The sequence below is a fragment of the Dipodomys ordii genome, unplaced genomic scaffold, assembly GCF_000151885.1.
Source record: "Dipodomys ordii isolate 6190 unplaced genomic scaffold, Dord_2.0 Scaffold194, whole genome shotgun sequence".
Lineage (NCBI taxonomy): Eukaryota > Metazoa > Chordata > Mammalia > Rodentia > Heteromyidae > Dipodomys > Dipodomys ordii.
In genome coordinates, this window is record NW_012267410.1 from 723,272 (window position 1) to 743,669 (window position 20,398).

Genomic DNA, 20,398 nt, shown 5'->3' on the forward strand with positions numbered 1-20,398 from the left:
GTTTTGTTCTTTCTTCCCTCTCTGGCCTGTTTCTTAGCTGTGTTATGTGTATTTGGGGGCTGCAGGCCTTTGTAACAACTGGCTGCCTGCAACCTGCTATGTAATAAAGACTCCAATGTTCCATTTTCCAAAATACGGCTTCTGGGATAATTCACCTTACAAGACATAGTTGAATAGTAGATTATGTGCTGGATGCTGGTAGCTCATGCCTGTAATTTTAGCTACTCCTGAGGCTGAGATCCAGAGGATCTCAGTTAAAAGGCAGCCCAGGGGAGAAAAGTTGTGAGACACATCTCTAATCAGCAAAAAGCAGGGCATGAAGTGTGGCTCAGGTGGCAGAGCACCAACTAAGTAAACTTGTGAAACCCTGAGTTCAAACCTTATCCAAGGAGGAAAAATTTACCAACAACTTAGCACATAGAAGCCTAAACTCAAATTGTTTCGGCATATAAATGGTTTGTTGATTCAGTGGGAACCCCTGTAACGTCAAAACACTTTTAATAGCAGTTGCCTGTAAGTCACTTGTGAAGGGCTTAGTTATATTACACATAGCAATTCCCTGGGTTTCCCAGGGGAGGTTGATGCACAGTGACAACTGTAAATAAGTATTGTGATTACAGGCAGGTACCACCAAGCCTGGCTAAAACACACACATACAAAAACCAACAAAAAAACCCCCTATGTTCCAAGTACTTGTAAAATTATGGTGCTCAGGTCAATGTTCAGAGATTACAGAAGCCACTCTTACCCATAGCCAGTCACCGGTGAGGTTTCTTACACACACACACACACATACAGAGACACACACATAGTTGTCATAATACTTTTTTTTATTACAATATCCAAAAATCTTGAGTATGCAAGTTTAGAGGATCTCAAGACCCCCTTCTTCAATTGTAGGAATGTGCCATCTCAAGACTCTATATTCAAACTATAAAGAAGTTCAAATGTAAAGAAAAAAGAAAATGCAGTATTTTCATAAACATTCTGTGTCTCTTACTACCAATCACATATTCTTTTGTAAACCCTGAAAAATTTCCCTGTAAAGCAAATAATATATATATAATATACATATATTATATATATATATATAGTGTAGGTATATAAAGTATTGGTAGCTCCCCTTCCCCAAAGATCAGCTGTTTTCCTTAATCATCTGTTATTAGTGTCAACAAAAGGCTACAGATACCTATTACTTTGAGAATTAAATACATAATTGTGAAATTCAAACAAGCCAAAGGGCAAGAGGAAAAAAGCACTATATGGATGGCACATGGTCGAAATCACCAAAACATCTGTCTCTCTGCATCAGGGCTCTCTGTTGCACTCCCATGAAAGTCTTCATTATTGCAATCACAGCCTCAAAGGCACTGGACAGTCTCCTTACTGCCATCTCCCTGTGGTTCCAATATTGCTCTGCAAATGCACCAATTCCCGGTAGGGTCTGGAACCAACTGGGGGCACAGGCCTGGTACTGGGGGCTGCTGGCCAGCCGGAACCTGTTGTGTGGACACAGGGGAGCCTCAGCCCTCTGATGGGCTTTCTGAGGGGTTGAGGTTCACTCCATTGCTAAGCTACGTATGGCCTCACGTTTCCAACTGCACCCCTGGCCTTTTACTGGGGATTCTACGACATGAGCAATTTGAGAGGATCACTGACCAACTGTTGTTTCCAACTAAAAAGAAAGTGAACAGGCTCACCTGCCCCTCTACCTGCCACTCTCAGTGGGCGTGCACGAGGCTGTAAGGGCCTGGGGTGGCAGATGTGAAACAAACCGAGCTGAATAGAAAGATCAGGCTGTGAGGCTGATCCAGGCTGGACCCTGGATGCTGCAGACCCTCAATGGGTGGCAGAGCCAGGTGGGCAGCGGCTCTGGTGAGGCCCGGAGCTGGTGTGGCATGGCAAGGTCACTGCACCACTGTCACTGCAGGGCTCTGACGAGGTAGAGCTTCTCCCCATGCTCGCTGGTGAAGATGGGTGCCTTCTTATAGTGCTCCACCAGCTCGTCCATGCTGTGGAATCGCCGCTGCCCAATGCAGTAGACATTGTCCACGAGCTGCACCTTGAAATGCTTGTTCTTCCCTGATGCTTTGAGAGACACGGAGAAGTCGCTGGGCTGGGGAGGAAGCAGAGGGGAGTGAGAACCAGCACCGGCAAGAGAGTGCCTTAACTCTGTTGGGGTCAGCAGCCTAGCTCTGCGGCATGGAACCAGACCACCACCTAGCATAGCTCCACTGTCGGTTATTACCCAGAATGCCAAGGATGCCCAAGGCAGGTCAAGATTCCTGTGCTCTAAGTGTCCTAAGTACATTTTGATCTTTTGACAAGTACAAAGTCGAATAACCGCCCTCACCTGGATAGTGAAGAAACTCGAAACTGTCACTTCCCAAACTACTTTTGATAAATTAGGAACAATTCAAAGTGGTTTGCATGAAAGGAGCAGCAGCTACATGTTCCATCTCTTCTTGACTTGCATTAGCAGTTTACAGGTTGTGTTTGGCAGATCTGTGTTACCTCACAACTCTTTTGCTGTAGATGCATTATTAAATAAAGGTTTTGTGAATTTGACACTCAAATTCAAATTTGATGATCTGATAATCAAGATGGTGACTATTGTGTGGATAGTATATACTGTACAGATATACTGGACAAAGGGTGACTCGTATCCAGCAGGACACAGAGGGGGATAGTGTAAGATTTCACCATGCAATACAGAGCAGTTTGTGATTTAGGACTTAGGACTGTTTATTTCTGAAGTTTTCCATTGAATATGTTTAGACTGTGGCTGACTATGGGTAACCTAAACTGAAGGAAAACTAAGGATTCCACCAAGGGCCACTGTCCTCTGAACAGCCCCAAACCACACTCTTAAGTGATTGAGGGGCTGCACAATTCTGAACCTATCTCTCTTTTGGTAGGATCAAACTACAAGATGGATACAAGTGGGATCTTTCAAGTTAGTTGTCATTCATGTAGTTTTGAAAGTAAAACACACTGCAAATGAAGCAGTTACTTCTCAGCAGGTTCACCACCAAACACCATGGTCACTGTGAACAACAGTCACCGATCCTAGCGACTCAGGAGACTCACCAAGGCCAACTGTACAACTGTGTGCAAGTCACAACCCGAAATACCCAACCTTCTTTCTCCCTGGCTTCAGGGATCAGGCTCCTGTTGTTAATAATATTAATTTCTATGCTAGAATCAGAGTCTTTAAAAGATAGAGGACAGGCATGGTAGTGAATGACCTTCTAGCTGTGCAGGAAGCATGAAGGATCACATATCTGAGGCCAGCCAGCTCCAGGCAAAAAATGGCAGACCCTATCTTAAAAATACAGCAAAAATAATTGAGAGCATGCATCATGTGGTAGGTCATGGGTCTAGCAAGCACAAGGCCCAATACGACCAAGAGAAAAAATAATGGAGGTGATCTCAACTTTGCTTACTGTGCTAATTTGATACTCTAATCAGCACACAGACAAAGCAGCCTCATTTTCAGGGAAGGTGAGGAGCAATAAGTAGTAAATGTATGCTACACCTGATGTTAATTAAGTCCAATGATCAGCTGATAATTTTGAGTACAGAAATTTGCTTTTGAGTTTCTTAATTGACCATCTTGAGTGTGTGTGTGTGCCCGCATGCGTGCGTGTGGTGTGTGTGTGTGCACACACATGCATGCCACAGTAGTAAAACTATGCAGAAGCTAATTTTTTAATTCCACAGGCTCATGAGCAGAAACTTTAAAATTAAGGGCATAGGACCAACATATGCTAAGCAGAACTGTGGAAAGTTTGGAAGTATTCTTAACTCTGACCAAGTAGACTTTTCATAAGCAATCTCAAAATGAGCAATCTGTACTAGTATACTCCTTTACCTATTATAGGCGGTGGCTATGTCCCATATCCAACATCTGCTTGGGACCAGATGTGTTTTAGATTTTGGATGTTTTGAACTTTTGAACATTTAGCCATTTTGGGGGTCTAAAACACCAAATTCATTTATGATTTTCATTACACAGTTTTTATGTTTATGCTTTTCATTACAGTTTCATGGTATAAACTTTTCTCCTTGTGGCCATACCATAAACACCCCTTCCATGAGCAGCAGGGTCCTGGCAGCATAAAAACTTGCTTGGGGATAACATATTTTGGAAGTGTGCAGTGAGGACACTGGTGGAGGCTGCAGTCATGGATGGGATGCTCACCAGAACCACGTGAGGTCCGTTTGTGCTGTACAACATGCTGACTGGCTTGTCTCAGGTTGAGTGACTGGAGAGGGAGCAGAGAGGCCCATAATGCTATATAAGTTACCCGCCACTTTTGCCACATTCTACCCATTAGGAGAGAGGATCAAGCTCTACCTTCCAAGAGTAGGACACTGAAGAATATGAGAACATCTTTCTATGTCAGCCATAATGTCACACTCATTAGATCTATAGCTGGACTAAGACCTAACTAGGTTCCTTTTTTTTTCTCCTTCCCTTCCTTCCCCCTACCCTTCCCACCTCCTCCTCCATTTTAAAATATCCTTCCCTCTTCAATTCCCTCTTTGGCTTCCTCCACACTGTTCAAGTGTTCTTATTCCTTTCTTCTCCCAATCTAGTTTTGCTAACCACTGGGCTGATTGTTCATAATCTCTTATGCTAGACCACGTTACTGTCACTTCCTTTTCTGACTACTCCTCATAAGGAATTAAGTCTGCTATTCTAGTTGCAGTTTTTAAATCAGAAGATCCAAAGAATTAACAATTAATTCATTGCTCTTTTTTTTAGGAAGGCATTTTCCAGGTGGAATCTGAAGATATTTAATGGGTTTGGTAGAAAATCAGCCTCTCTGGGGGCCCTTGTGATCATAGCTTTGCTGAAGTTTTAGGTCTCCAATTTGAATATAATCCCCTTTAAATCCAAGGGCCTGATTTAATTCCCCACTGGTATCAGGGCTCAAAGTATCTGGTGCTGGATAAATGCAATGAGTTAGGAATTCCCAATTTGGGCCACTTTTTTTCTACTATTCATTCTATAAACTTATCTCTGAAGTATTTATTCCATAGTCCTAAAGGCAATCCACATATAAAATGATCAAATATTAAATAAACAGGAGAATCTTAATAAAGCAAAATCAATCATCAACTAGACAACAATCCTGGCAGTCCCATTTACCTAAATCTTTTTAAACACATGTCACCTTTCTTATTCTTTTCCAAGTTAGGATATATTCTTCATTTATCCCTTCTCATTCCTTTCTAGTATTATTTTTTAAGTTAAAGGTGCACAGTTCAGTTCAAAGACTCCGAATAATGACCTTGTAACTTTGTCTTTTCAGTATCAATCTGATTGTAACCAAATACAGCAATTTAGAATAGAATTTTACTGTACATGTAAATACAATGTAATAATGAAAGGGTAAACCAAGTGTATACACCATAACTCAGTGGTTCTCAAATTTGAGCAACAGAATCACAACAGAATCACAGTGTGTACACACACACACACACACACACACACGGGAGATTGAAGTTCAACAGGCTGCAGGAAGAGAACTGGTAGTTTGTTCACTGGTGATCTGCCACTCAAGCCATAGTTTCACTTCTGGCTTTTTGTTGGGTAACTGGCAATAAGATCCTCCATGGACTTTCTGCCTGGGCTGGTTTCAAACTATGAGTCTCAGATCTTGGCCTTCTGAGTTAGCTAGGACTGGAGGCAAGATACTTCTTCTTCTTCTTTTTTTTTTTTCCTGTATGGTCCTAGGGCTTAAACTCAGGATCTTTTTGCTAAAGTTTTCCCACTTGAGTCCCAGCTCCACTTCTAGATTTTTTTTTTTTTTAGTGACTAATTAGAAGAGTCTCATGGCTGTCCAGGCTGGCTCCAAAACTGTCATCCTCAGATCTCAGCCTCAGATCTGAGTAGTTAGGGCTACAGAGAGACTCCCATTTTAACCAACATAAAGCAGATACAGTGGCAAATGCCTGTCATCCCAGCTACATGAGAAGCACAAATAAGAAGACTGCAAGCCAGCTTGGACTAAAGAAAAGCAGCAAAGCACCACTTAAACACAAGGAGAGCAAAAAGAAAATTTAAAAAAAAAGCAAAGATGGTTTATTTTATATAAAATATATCTTGATAACAATTTTGTAAATGTTAAGTACTAATCTATAAAGGTTTCTGAAATTCTGATAGAACTTCAGGAAACAAATCCAAATGGCATACTGGGAGAGGAAGCTGTGTTCTTCCTGCCACAGAAGCCTCTGATAGGGCTGATCAGTGTAGTCTATGGCTGGAGGGGATGGAAGCACACAGCAGTGGTGGACCAGGGAGCAGAGTTAGAGGGATGTTCTTGGGCAGCAAGGATCCCTAACTTAGTGAGCTCGAAGGCAATCTGGCTGCGGTGTGGGTGCATTCCACTAGAAATCACAGCTTTTCTCCACCAACAATGACCATACTGCACCTCTGGAGCTAGGAACAAGAAATGTAGAAGCCATCTCTATGGGGTTGGGCAACCACCTTCCTACCATGTATCTCAAGATCAAAACAGAAAGGTTTCCTGTGGTATTTCTTTGGCAAGTCGCAAAGCACTTTTCAAAGGGCACCCTGGATCTCTCTGCTGGGGGTGGGGGCCAGTGAGGAGGGAAGACTCTGCTATGGAGAGCTTCTGCCTGTGAGAAAATATTTCCTGAGGTGCCTGTTACCCAGGGCCACAAAACGGAGGGCTCCCCCACGTGAGAGTGACGTACAGGTTGGCAGTGGTGGTGGTCTGGGTAGTGGCGGAACCATCTGATAACACACTACCCACTCAAACAGGAAGCACCCCAAAAGGGCCAAGGAGGCCGCAGCTCCAGAACATCCACTGCATCTGCATGTATGCTTTGCTGAAGAAAACATTACTGTTCAAAGGAACCTGAGGCCATTTGATTTCTCCTTACTGCTTATTAAAACTGAGTGATGGTCATATGCCTCTTCATAAAATAAGGTATGACTCTGTTATGTTCTATGGGGTAGACAAACATATTCATGTTTTCTGTAGCTACAGCCAAGAAGCCAAAACAGAACAAAATCTCCAGAAGGTTTATGTTTATGTTGGTGTTATACACTTATCAGCCCCATATTTGCTTTGATACCTAAGTGGTAAGAAAAATTAGTGTCAGTGACTCATGCCTATAGTCTTAGCTACTTGGGAGGATTGCAGTTTGAGGCTACTTGGGCAGAAAAGTTAGTGAATGTTTCTCAACTGATGGCTGGGTATAGTTATCCCAGCAATATGGAACATGGTTCCAAGGCCATCCATGAAACACAATAACCAAAGCAAAAAAGAAGGGCTGAGGGGCATGATTCAGGTGACAAGAATACTTGCCTAGCAAGCAGGGATGGCAAGGCAAGGTCTCTCTCCAAGAGCTCTGGCTCACCTGAGAATCAGGAGAAGGGAGTCAGGTGATGAAAACTGAATTCTAGGGCTGGGAAGGTGGCTCAGTGGTAGAGCACTTGCCTTGCATGCATGAGGCCCTGGGTTCGATTCCTCACCACAACATAAGCAGAAAAAGCCAGAAGTGGCGCTGTGGCTCAAGTGGTAGAGTGCTAGCCTTGAGCTGAAGAGCTGAAGGGCAGTGCCCAGCTCTAGAGTTCAGGCCCCACGACCAACAAAAAACAAACAAAGCAAGCCCTGAATTCTAGGAAAGAGTCCATACTAGACTGTCTTCTAGAGCTTTCTAGGATTAAGAATTAAATAGGATTAAAATAAGAAATATTATAAAAATCCAGGCTTAAAACTTCCATTTGGTACTGGGCAAAAAGCCTGGCAATTAAAAGTAACTTGTTATCTTTGAAACAAGACAGATGCACACAGGCACTATTCATGGTAGCCTGCCTTTTCTTAATACTAATGTAGTCAGGAGGAAAGAGGGCAAGCGATGGGAGGAGAGCTGGTCAGTAATCCGTGGAGGCATTCACTCATTCCATTGCTCCTGACCTGGAGGAGTGTGAACTTTGACAAAGAGCTCTTTCCTACTACTCTAGCAGAAACACATGGTTAACTACAGCTTTATTTTTAAACTCAAAAGAGTAAAAACTGTTGACAGCAAAACATTTTAGGAGATGAATGCTAGTTAACAAATGCTAATAGCTTTGTGTAAAATTAAACTTCAGGGTAGAGTTCTAATTTTAATAATAACTGCTGTAAAAATGTATAAAACCGTCAAGAACACATGATTAGGGGTAGGGGTACAACCCAGTGGGAGGATGTTCTTCCAGGATGTTCTACCTTGAGAGAAGGTCTGAGAAAACTGTGGTTTTCTACTATATGTGTGTGTGTGTGTGTGTGTGTGTGTATGCGTGTATGTGTATCACATTAACATTTACACACAAATATCCATACAAATATATTTACATACACTCACATATATACACATGTATACGCATACACGCAAACACACACATATATTTTCCAGCCTCAAAGTTTGCCCTCAGGGGCTCAAGCTTGCTTGACATGCTTGCTCAACTGGCACTCTACCACGTAAGCTATATCTTCAGTTCAGCATTTTGCTGGTTAGTTGGTGATGGAATTTAATGGACCTTTCTGTTCAGGTCAGCTTTAAACTATGATCTCTTGGTCTCAGCTTAAGCCAGTGGAAGCCAGCAGAAATATTAAAATGTACAAGTACTGTAAGGAACTCATAAGTCTTTTATTTCCTGATGAAGTAATATTACTAGTTAAAAAGAAAAAGAAGCTGGATGTGGTGGCTTACACTTGTAGTCCTAGCTACTCAGGAGGCTGAGATCTGAGCATCTTGGTTTGAAACCAGCCGGATTAGTAAAGTCCTAGAGACTCTTATCTCCAATTAACCCCCAAAAGCCATAAGTGTGGCTCAAGTGGTAGAGTGCTAGCCTTGGGCAAAAAAGCTCAGGAATAGAAACCAGGACCTGAGTTCAAGCCCCAGGACTTGCACACTCTCACACACATACAAAAGGAATGTGTACTCACTGACTTTGTGTGTTGGCAATATGCACATTAAATCGTCCTTACCAAGATAATTTATCTCTACCTGAAATGAATGTGTTGTCTGCCAAGAAAATAAGAAAATAATAATACACAGGAGGGACCATTTGCTCAGAGATGTCTCCCAGACCTCTGGCTGATGCTACCCTATGTCACCCCAGCCTCTCAGCACCTTTTCAGACCTACCTAAATACTGACTGAGCATCTTCTTAACACTCAATACAAGGATGACAGATGGAGCAACTGAGAAAATAAAATGCTGATAACTTGCACAGCTTGCTCCGAGTATAGCTTCCGGGTCTCCAATCAATCAACATAGGCGGATATGTAAGAACTTCTGAGCATAGAGATATAAGCAGAATTTTTTTTACACTACAGAGGTGTGGGTCACTGGTGGTCAGAAAATTAAACATGGAGGACAAGAAACAAATTGTGTTCCTTTAGCTGCTAAGGAAAAATGGCAATGGAAATAACAAGTCTACTTGTATCTTCATCCCTTGGTGACTCCGACATTCTGATAATCCCAGATACATGGATATGGCAAGGTTTTAGTGTGCTTTTCCTGCAGTGTACATTTCTTCCATCAAAAAAGAATTCCCAGTGTTCACAAATAGCTCTTTTACTTTTTAATGGAGGAATACGCTTTCCCCACTTTCTTCTCTTTTTGTGCCAACACTCTTGCATACAGCTGGCACTCTATCACTTGAGCCATGTCTCAAGTCCAGTTTTTTTGGTATTACATTGAAGATGGAGTCTTGCAGACATCTGCCTGGGCTGGCTTCAAACCATAATCCCCAGATCTCATTAGTTAGGATGACAAGTGTGAGCCATTGGCACCCAATGTGAGCTTGTATACAATCCTGGCTGAAATTTTGCATTGAAATGTTTACTATTTCTAGCCAGGCAGAAAAAAATCTATGAAGCTCCATTTCTAATTATCCAGCAAAAAAGCAGGGTTGGGCATGGCTCAAGTGGTAGAGTGCCACGCCTTGATATCATACTCCAGTGACCTCAGATAAGATGGGAGGTAGGAGGGTTTGTAGACCAGCTCATTTATATGACAGCCACTTGGAATATATGTTAAAATGATACCTATTTGAAGACAGGCTTCCTCCTGCCCCCCAGCTGCTATGTTTATTTAAAAAGTCAGGCTTCTGACAGGATCCTGCAACAAGGGGAAGTCCCAGGCTAGATGATGGAAAGAAAGCAATAGTAAAGAAAAAGAAGATAGCTACCTCTAAGCCCCATACAAAGACCAAGTCCCTTGTTAACCTTTCTATCTCTACATATTGTGCTGTGTGATTATGTCTGATCACAAATCTAAGGGCTCTTGGTGGCTTAAAAGATGGTGGTGAAAACCAAGCTCAAATATAATAAATGCTGACATGAACAGGAAGGGAAGGAAAAGAAAGATGGGGGCCTGGGAGCAAGGTAGGAAAACAGTAAGCAAGGACTTTGCCCGCTTGTCACCCATGGACAAGTCGTCCTCCAGGGCCATGCTGTAGAGGAGAGCTAAAAACAGACTGGATTATGGAGCCCCGTAGGGCCTGGCATACCCTTGCCATAGGCCTGCAACCAACAGCTGAGGACAGCTATGTCACAACCAGTCCACGAGGATGAGCTGCCCAACACAGCAGCAGGCCCAAGGCAAGGCCATATGCGTACAGAGCCAATGGATGTCCCTGTCCTCATGAAGCCCTTTGTGTCCCCTGCACCTGGACTAAGATCTGGACATGAGGTTAGGGTGTCCTATCTTGGTTTCTTCAATGCAAACAGAGTGTAAACAAATCTGGGAGGATATCCATAAAAATGGCCCACACCATTACTGTTTTATTGACAAAACAGTCACTAGTCTAAAGTAAGACAGATGAGTGGTCCTGCCTCTAAGAGGATTTGACCCCAGAGTTCAGACAGCACCAACCACCTCCATGTGTCTCACAGGAAAGCAACAAGACCCTTTGGGTCATGATTCTGGATGCCACTCTTCTCACTGACCCTCTACCTAAGGAATTTTCTCTCCTAGTCCCAAATATGAAAAAACCAAATGGGGCAAATTTCTCTATGTCTTTTCTGCCCTTCCCATTCTACCTTCTAAGAAATCTCTTAAAGGCTAACATTTTAAATTGAGCTAAGTACTCTGAATTGGTCACTTTCTACTAAAAGTGGCTTTTGAAGGACTGCTCTCAAGTTTCTGCTCTTCAGAGTTAAAAAGCACTGCTGTGCTCCATTCCCAACAGGTCCCTCACTACTGTGATGGTGAGGAAGTTCACAGAGCTTCTGTCCATAGAACAATTCTATGTGATGTTGTGCCAGCTGCGATAAGCTCAGAGTTCATGTTTTAGCTGCAGTTTGCTTTCAGTGTGCTATGGGAACCCCAACAAAGCTGCTGACATCATAAAGGGGGTCTAGTTTCCACCAGCACAAGGCTCCTTATGCTTCAGAGAATGGACCACGGTAGGTAGGCCCTCTCTCTTAGGGGCTGTGCATTCTTTTCTGATCAGTCAGAGTGGGGGAAAGTGAGCTTATTATACTATCCCACTCAAAAGGCAATAATCTAGAGCATGTGCTTACATCTTACAGAAGAACCTGAACCAGTAAAACTTCAAACACACTGAATGAACTAGGTAGACGGAGTATTTAGGGAGATGTGTACAAAACTGGCTGAGTAGACCTGTAAGGCCCAAACCAAGAGACTACCTTGTTGTGAAGCTGCCTCGGCCTTCCAGACAAGCCCAACCCACACAACCCTCCAATTAACCACCTGCTGGAGGAAGATCTGCTGCCCGCCAGACAAGTGGCCTCATCCTTGATTCACTTCACATCCAAAGCCCATCTCAAGCCAGGGATGTAGCTTTCTTTTCAATTCAGCTCGTAAGTGCTTTTATACGCCGTTCAGAAATGAGCTCAGTAGAGAGGTCTGAAGCTGAAATGACCTCAGGATTATATGATTTAAAAAAAAAAAAAGGCAAACCAAGTCACAAAAAAGCTGCATCAGAAACCAGGTGCCATCTTGCTGAGAACCCTCTGTGTGGTTGGGACAGACAGAGCACAGTAAATCACCCCTGCATGGGATGGGAAAGCAGTGTCTCTAGAGTAAAGGCGGTCAGAGAGAAGAGTTGTACCTCAGAGAGATACAACTTTCAGGAGTGAAAAAGTCCTTTCCAGATTCTTCCCCCTTATAATGGAGGCTGCCTGCTGACTTTATCCCAAATCCTACTCACCTAACCACTGAGGGTAGGTATCTTCACAGGACCTGGAAGAGGAATGAAGGGCACCCCAAGGTCACACTATAAAATCGACTTCCTCACTGTATGCCTTTCCTCCATCCTGGGTATGAACAAGCCCCCAAGTGGCTACTAGAAATCATGGACATACAGAATCCCGGAAATAACATATTTTGTTTCCCCGACATTTTACAGATCCACAACTAATAAAATACAGCAAAGATTACAATGTGGAATAATAAAAGTTATTCACTGGGGTTGGGGGGGGGAGATTTTTTCATGAAATGTCAGATGTGGGTGGCAGTGGGAAACTGAACTCAGGGATAAAATAAGCGCGGGTTGGGAGAGGGGGAGACAATGATTCATTTCCTTTCCTCCCAGGATCCCCCCCACTCCCCAGGCCATGGGCAAGCCGGGCACTTACCGAGGACTCGCTGTCCCTAATGAGGAAGTCGCCCTCGACGCCCCGCTCGTTGAGCGCGCACTCGGCCTGGTGGCGCGTCACGTTGCCATAGTACCACTCCCGGCCCGCGAAGCGCCCGCTGGACGAGGGCCCCGTGTAGCTGATCTGCGGGGCGTGCGCGGGGTGCAGGGCTGGCCCATCACTGAGGACCACCACGTAGTTCTTGGGGACAAGGCCCACCTGGCCCCGGGAGTTTTTGCATTTCCACCACTCGGGATCATTCTCGGGCTTCTCGATCACCTCCATGGTCTCCCCCTTCTCGAAGTTGAGCTCCTCCTCTGTGACCGAGCTGAAGGGGTACAGGGTCTGCACCACGTGCAGCACCCGTGCGCCCTGGCCATTGCTCATGGCGCCGCCCCTGCGCAGGCTCAGGAAGCTCGGGGCCTCCGCCGCCGCCTCGTCCACCTCCTCCAGCACGTAGTTGGAGGGAAACCAGCCAATCTGCCCGTTGAAACTGCCACGCCACCAGCCATCGCTGCACTTCTCCATGACCGTGACGCGCGAGCCCTTCACCAGGGATAACTCGTCCTCCCGCTCGGCCACGTAGGCGAACTTGACAAAGGCGGGGATGTTGAGGTCATAGATGCGGTCGGCGCCGCTGCCATTGGCGGGGTACTCTGCATCCGTGCTGGGCGTTGGGGATGCGTCCCGTGCGCTCGGCTTCCTGCGCGTCTTGCCCAGGCCTGCGGAGACAGGGCAGGGACTCAGTGGGCACTACGCACCGGTGGGGCACCTACCCAACTTCCACACTGCCAGGGCGCCTGGGTATGTTACCAAGGGGACAGTAGAATGGTTACAAATGGCAGTGCCCGTTGGGAAAACCAGGGTGTCTGTTGGTGGGTGGTGAAGTTACTAAAAACTTAAAGTGAAATTCTCCTTGGCCCCAGCTGGCCTGGGACACAGGATGCAGTAACAGAGGAAAAGATTAACTTTGCTTCCGAAAGGCTGGTCCAGTTTTAGAAAGCCACGGTGTCAGTTTGGGAGAAAAATATGGCAGAAAGGCACAGAGAAATATCATCTAAACATTCTAAACAGGAAATTGAACTGAACAAATTCAAAGATCTGGCCCAATTCTGGAGGGGTCGTGTCTTAGCAGAATTTGCACCCCTGCCCCTGTACCTCTCTTCTCCCCTCTCCCAGGCTGACTGTGCACCACCCTACCTGCCTGGACATAGGCTGGCTCTTCCTGCAACTTCCATGTCTCTGCCTTTTCTTTCAAAACAGGGGACTAATTTTCCACAACAGATGGTATATGAGTTAGTAAAAAAAAAATGAGCTAATAAACATTGTGATTGAAAACGCACAAGTGGGTCATCAAATGAGCGGAATGGGCTATGGTCTGCTTGTAGATATGTAAGGGTAAAACACAATCTCAGAAAGCATCGTGGGTAAGATTAGGAAGGGTTCTTTAGCTCCATGAGAATGAAACACATTCTGCACAAAAGAAAACAAAGTTTAAAAAGTCCAAAAGTGAAAATGCTTTCACCCTGCTAGTATGTACAGAATTCCAGGAAAGCATGTTGGTGGAGCGCTGGGAACCAGCCCTGCAGGGTGGTGGGGGAGGAGGTCACTGGCCTCACTCCTTAGCTTTTCCAGACACAGCTACTTACCAGACAGCTCTGCTTCAGCCTTTAGTCACTGGGTTAAGTTAGGGTGGTACAGGCACAGTAGGTGCCAGTAGCTCACACCATAATCCTAGTTACTCAGAAGGCTGAGATGTGAGAATGTGCATTTGGAGCTAGCCCAGGAAGATAAAACCTTGAGTCTCATGTCCAATTAGCCAGGACAAAGCTGGAACTGGAGGGTGGGTTCAAATGATAGAGTGCCAGCTGAACAAGCAAGCAGAACAGGCCCGAGGCTCTGAGTTCAAACATATGTATTGGACAAGAAAGAGGGAAAAGCAAGACTACAATGGTACAGTTTTTTTTCTTTAAACTCAAGGCCTGGGGCTTGCTCAGGGTTGCTTGCTCGGCTGGTGCTCTACAACTTGAGCCAGGTTTGCAGCCTAGCTTTTTGCTGGTTGTTAAGTCTCACAGACTTTTCTGCCCAGGCTGGCTTCAACCCATCCTCTGGATCTCTGCCTCTCAAAAAACTAGGATTACAAGTGTGAGCCACTGGCACTAGGCTCATACCTTCCTTCTAGCTTACTTTCCTCTCTTTATTTTCATTTTTTGCCAGTCCTGGGGTTTGACTTGGGGCCTGGGCACTGTCCCTGAGCTTCTTTTGCTCAAAGCTAGCACTCTACCACTTGAGCCACAGCTCCATTTCTGACCTTTTCTGTTTATGTGGTACTGAGGAATCTAACCCAGGGCTTCACGCATGCTAGGCAAGCACTCTACCTACTAAGGCACATGCCCAGGGCCCTCACTGTATTTTTTAACCTGCAATAAGGCTGATTCTAAGAAATACTTCTGCTTTTTACTTTCTGCTTTGCTGAGCATGCAGGAGGTCAATGCATTAAAAGCTGCAACACCATTGTCCAGTGAGGCTACTGTCCCTAGGACATGTCTAGGTTCAGAGCCTGGAGCAGGTGAAAAGTGGCCACTCCCACAGGACTGACTTAAAGGGAACACTCCAATTCATTTAGATAATGACATCTGCTGTTTTCTTTCTTTTGTGTATGTGTGGGGGGGTCCGGTCATGGGGCCTGAACTCTGGGCCTGGGCGCTGTCCCTCAGCTCTTCAGCTCAAGGATAGCGCTCTACCACTTGAGCCACAGCGCCACTTCCGGCTTTTTTCTTTTTGCTTATGTGGTGCTGAGGAATCGAACCCAGGGCCTCAGGCATGCAAGGCAAGTGCTCTACCACTGAGCCACCTTCCCAGCCTGACATCTGCTGTTTCATTTCAGACCACATTTGACTCGAGTGCATGAGAAAGGCAAAATAGAGAGGAATAGGATATAAAGTTCAAATTTAGATTTCTACATAGGGCTATCTACCTTTATAGGAAGACAGGATATGCCAGAACTTACAACTCATTTTTTCACATGACTGCAAATGTAGGATAGTTTAACTATATGATGAGAATACTGTGATAATTTTATAATCCAACAGCATACAGTACAGGTTGAATACCTCCCAGTCCAATAATCTGAAATCCAAAACTGCTCCAAAATCCAGAACTTTTTGAGCACTCACATAACATTGTAAGTGGAAACTTTCACATTTGACCATGTATGATAGGCCTACCAAAATATAGATGCATTAGTAAAAATTATTGCCATTTCCCCTAAGGAAATATTGTATAAAATAATCTCCAGGTCATGTGTATAAGTCAGTTTCTTGGCCAAACTTATAGTTGTAGCTCCAAACAAATCTTATGTAAACAAAAAATACTATAAAGTATGAAGAAAAAAAATACCTGAAATATAAAACACTTCTGGTCCATGGCATTTTGGAGTAGGAATTCTTTTTAAAAAAATTGTCAAGGTGATGTACAGAAACGTTGCAGTTATATGTAATGAGTACACTTTATTGTCAAACTTTGTTACCCCCTCCTCGATAAGGTAATGCTAAGCAAAATGAACTCCTACATATGGAATCAAGAGGTTTTTGTTGTTGTGTGAAATTATTTTTTTCTTCCATCTTTCGCCTCCTTTGGTTTATCCCCTGTTGTCACTGTTTTTGATTTTGGTACTCTGTGTATCGTATATACAGTTATCTGAATTGGGGAAGGGAAGGGAAACAACAAAATGGTGAGACAAAGGACAAAGGGTGAACCAGTGCAACAGTGATACTCACAAGACATATATTCAAAATGAACTTTACAACATGGGGGGGGGGGAAGAGGGAGAAAAACAACAAGAGTAGGGATTCTTAATTTTTGTACAGAAGGCAGTGGTGTCCAAAGCTTGTCAAATAGGCAGAAAAATCTCTCAGCAAAGAACATGCTGATGTAGCCATGACCAGACAGAGTGCCATTTTGATAATGATGATGTCAGGAAATAGTACTAGAAGTATTTTAATAGGCCTTGTTAAATGTGTGAGTCACCAAAACTACCTAAGAGGCAGGTCTTACACTCACCAAGACATGAAGACACTGGGGCAGAATCCAACAGAACAGACACAGACACTGGCCATCACAATGAACTGTTGAAGACATTTTGGAACTGACTTGTGACTATGCTGTTACTACTTTCAAAAACAAGGTAATTTCAGTGAACTCGGGCAGCAACTGAGACTTTACAGAGTGAGATGAATAGACAGATGTGCTTGCTGCCCACCTGGAACTCACATTCCCTGCCAAAGATGGAGCTCTCCGCACCAAACAAATGATGTAAAATGATGTGAACTGATGTTAACTGGGTCACAGGATGGCTTAGGGCAGGGTCTGAAAGAACTCCAAGTTGCCCATGGCATGTCTGCTTACTTTAGCATCACTGTATGAAGTTATTTCCTTACTCCTACAATATAAGTAATACCATGCTGGTTTTCTTGGACTGTCCTAACACAAAGAGTCAGAGACTGGGCACTTAAACAGCAGACCTATATGTCCTCAGAGTCTGGAGGTTTGCCTCTTCTGAGAACTATTCTTCTCTCCCTGGCTGCTCCCCTGGTCTCTCCTATACACCTTTATCTCTTCTAAGAACATGTCACACTGGGTTGTTTTAACTCATCAATTACCTTTTTGAACCCCTCTTCTCCAAATACAGTCACAGTTCTGAGATAAGGGAGGACAAGACTTCAACCTGTGACTTTGGGAGGGATACTGTTTCACAGGTCCTAGTTCAAAGGATTTTTTTTTTTTTTTGGTCATGGGGCCTGAACTCTGGGCCTGGGCACTGTCCCTCATTCTTCAGCTAAAAGCTAGTGCTCTACCACTTGAGCCACAGAACCACTTCTGGCTTTTTCTGCTCAAGTGGTGCTGAAGAATTGAACCCAGAGCCTCCTGCATGTAAAGCAAGCAGTCTACCCCTGAGCCACCTTCCCAGCTCCCTAGTTCAGAAGATTTGTATCAAGTACACAACTGATCTTAACCAAGTGACAGCTTTTAATTCCCTTTTACAAAGAACACAATTTTTCCAAACAATGCCCAAAGTCCTCTTGAAAGATGCTTGGCCATGATCCCAGCCATTGCCAGACGGCCACTGAGCTAGAAAGTGTGCTTGCCATGCTTTTGGCACATAGAAGCAGATATCCACCCACCAACAGTAGCAATGACATATGTAGCTGCTGGTGCGGTGAAATTTAAGAGGCAGTCAGTCACCTGGAGGTCAGAAGGGACTCAAGCATTGCTGATAATAATGTTAACTGTTATAACAGTCCTTGATGAAACTAGTATTGTCCTCTGTCAGTAGTCAGGAACTAAGACTGGAAAGGGTTGAAGAACTGAACCTAATGCCCTCAAGCCAGTGAAGTGGGGCAGACCAATGTAATCAACCAAAGCCTAGTTAATCCATGATTTTCAAGGTACCAGTTCTGTCAGAGATTGGTATGTTTTTTTTTCTAAAGAAAACACCTCTGAGACTTTGAATTGAATGTCAAGAAATTACCAACTTCCCTTCCCTGATCTTAGGGGATGACATGGTTCCAAGTAGGAGTAAGCCAAGGCCCAAGATCTGGGTTAAGAGATGTGATAAGGGTCATAGACGTAGTGCTGGGTGCCGGTGGCTGACACCTGTAATCCTAGCTACTCAGGAAGCTGAGAGGTGAGGATCACCGTTTGAGGCCAGCCTAGAAAGGAAAGTCTGTGAGACTCTTGCCTCTAATAAACTACTCAGAAAAAGCTGGATGTGACGCTGTGGCTCGAGTGGTAGAGCTCAAGCCTTGACCAAAAAAAGCACAGGGTCAGTGCCTAGGCCCCAAGTTCAAGCTCCAGGACTGGCAAAAAAAAGTTATAGGTAGGGACGTTAGAATAGTAGACAGACAGCTAAAGCAGCTAGACAGTGCTGGGGTAGGGAAGCACTGTGTGCAGGTGACAAAGTTACTTGGGCTGCTAAGAAAAGATGTTCTGACTTCTCCTTTCTTCCATTATTCTCCTCCTCCTGCTCCTGTCCAATGGCAGAAAACAAGGTCATGTGGCAAGAAGGGATGAAAGACCTTGAAGACAAGGCAATATCTGATTTGTTTTACCATTCCCCACTGCAAAGATAGTCTTCTCTTCTGTGAGGAAACTTGTAGACTGCAATCCAAGGGTCAGGCCTGTAGTAGGACTGCTTATGGGTGAGGGGCTGGGGGCCTGATGCTCTCTTCTGGCCTGGACTTCACCTGAGACTGTAACCCAGCTATATGAGACAACTACAAGAGGTCACAACAGGCAGCCATTCATATGTATGTCAGACAAAGACAGAGCTGCCACACACCTGACTCAGGGCAAGTCCCAAAGGAGCGTCATGCCTTGGAATGCCACCCATGGCGCAGCAAATGGCCCTTTAATTTGGAGACAAATCAATACCATGACCATGCAGGTAAAGGGGGACAATCAATACCATGACCATGCAGGTAAAGGGGGACCATGAGACTCCAGTGTTCCTAACTTTCTCCACATGTACTTTTTCCTACTCATCTTCTACTCATCCCACCAGCTCCTTCTTCTTGTGATGGAAACACTCTGAACCCAACATAATAACAGGGTGGCATGCTTTTATTCAAAACTAGAGGCAAGCTCTCAAACCCATTTCTAAACACAGATGCTTCATTAACCAGGGCTTATATTCATTGTTTACACCATATGCTTGGAGAGAACATTTCCTAACACAGTCTCTAGGAGGGGACTATTCATCTGTAGCCCAATAATGATGCCTGGTGCAGGCTGCACAGAGCACCAAAGCCCTTCCAAAGGGCACTAAGCTGGTGCCCATAGCAGTACCCAATAAGAACCTGTCTCACAGACATATTCTTTAAGTATGTGAGCTCTTGCTCATACAGGACCCTCAGATGCTCCCAGTGCTACCATGTTTTATTTACTCTGGGACATAGTACACTGTGTAGAAGGGTGTTTTAGCCAGGTTTTATATAAATTCAAATGATGTGTCCTTGTAATTCTCATGTTAGTTATAAAATATGACTGCACAGAATTTACTTACTGTGTGAGTGTTTTGGTTGAGTCGCTGCAACTTGCTCTGTATTATGGATCAGAATATCTAAAATGTGACCTTAAAAAAAAAAAAGGACTTACCCAATTGCTGGTAAGCTGTTTTTAGGTCAGGTGAAGAACATTTGTTTGCAAAGCACTAACTTTGTAGCCTATCAATAATGTACAAACAGCAACACTTTTGCATGGGGGGAACAAAGAAAGGAATAAAAACAAGATGAGCAAAACAAAAGCAAGATGCCATCTCTTGGGGCCCCTGCTCAGGGTCCAGCAGGATTTTAATGCTGACATTAAAGATTAGGCTTAGAGACAATCTCATTCTCCTTAAATCTCTCATAAAATTCTGAGTATTGGGCTGAGGGTTTGGCTCAGTGATAGAGCACTTGCCTAGCATACCTAGCTTGCTTTGTGTTCCATCACCTGCATGAAGAAAAATAATACTTATGTTTAAGATCAATGAGAAACGGAAAATAATCTGCCCTGGCTACTATCATGAAATAGCATAGAATGTGTAGCTTAGAAACTACCAAGAATTTATTTGCACAGTTCTGGAGGCTGGAAATAAAAAAATCATAGCACCAACCAATTTCAGGTCCCGTTTGGATCCATTTCCTGGCCCCACAGATGGTCCTCACAAGGGGGAGAGGTAAAGGGTCTCAATGGAGCTTCTTTTGTAAGGGCATAGGTCCTCTATT

The 20,398-nt window shown here is 44.2% G+C and overlaps 1 protein-coding gene across 2 annotated transcripts in view; it reads right to left on the reverse strand.

Annotated features, from left to right (window-relative positions):
* Positions 1–751: 751 nt before the first annotated feature.
* Nck2 (NCK adaptor protein 2) overlaps positions 752–20,398 on the reverse strand; it is a 67,775-nt gene continuing 48,128 nt past the window's right edge. For both annotated transcript variants that reach the window (XM_013034699.1, XM_013034700.1), the window contains 2 exons: positions 12,633–13,354; positions 752–2,116 (listed from right to left, as the gene is read on the reverse strand). In XM_013034699.1, coding sequence (XP_012890153.1) covers positions 1,922–2,116; positions 12,633–13,354 — 917 coding nt within the window. In that variant the 3' untranslated portion in view covers positions 752–1,921. The remainder of the gene's footprint in view (positions 2,117–12,632; positions 13,355–20,398) is intronic.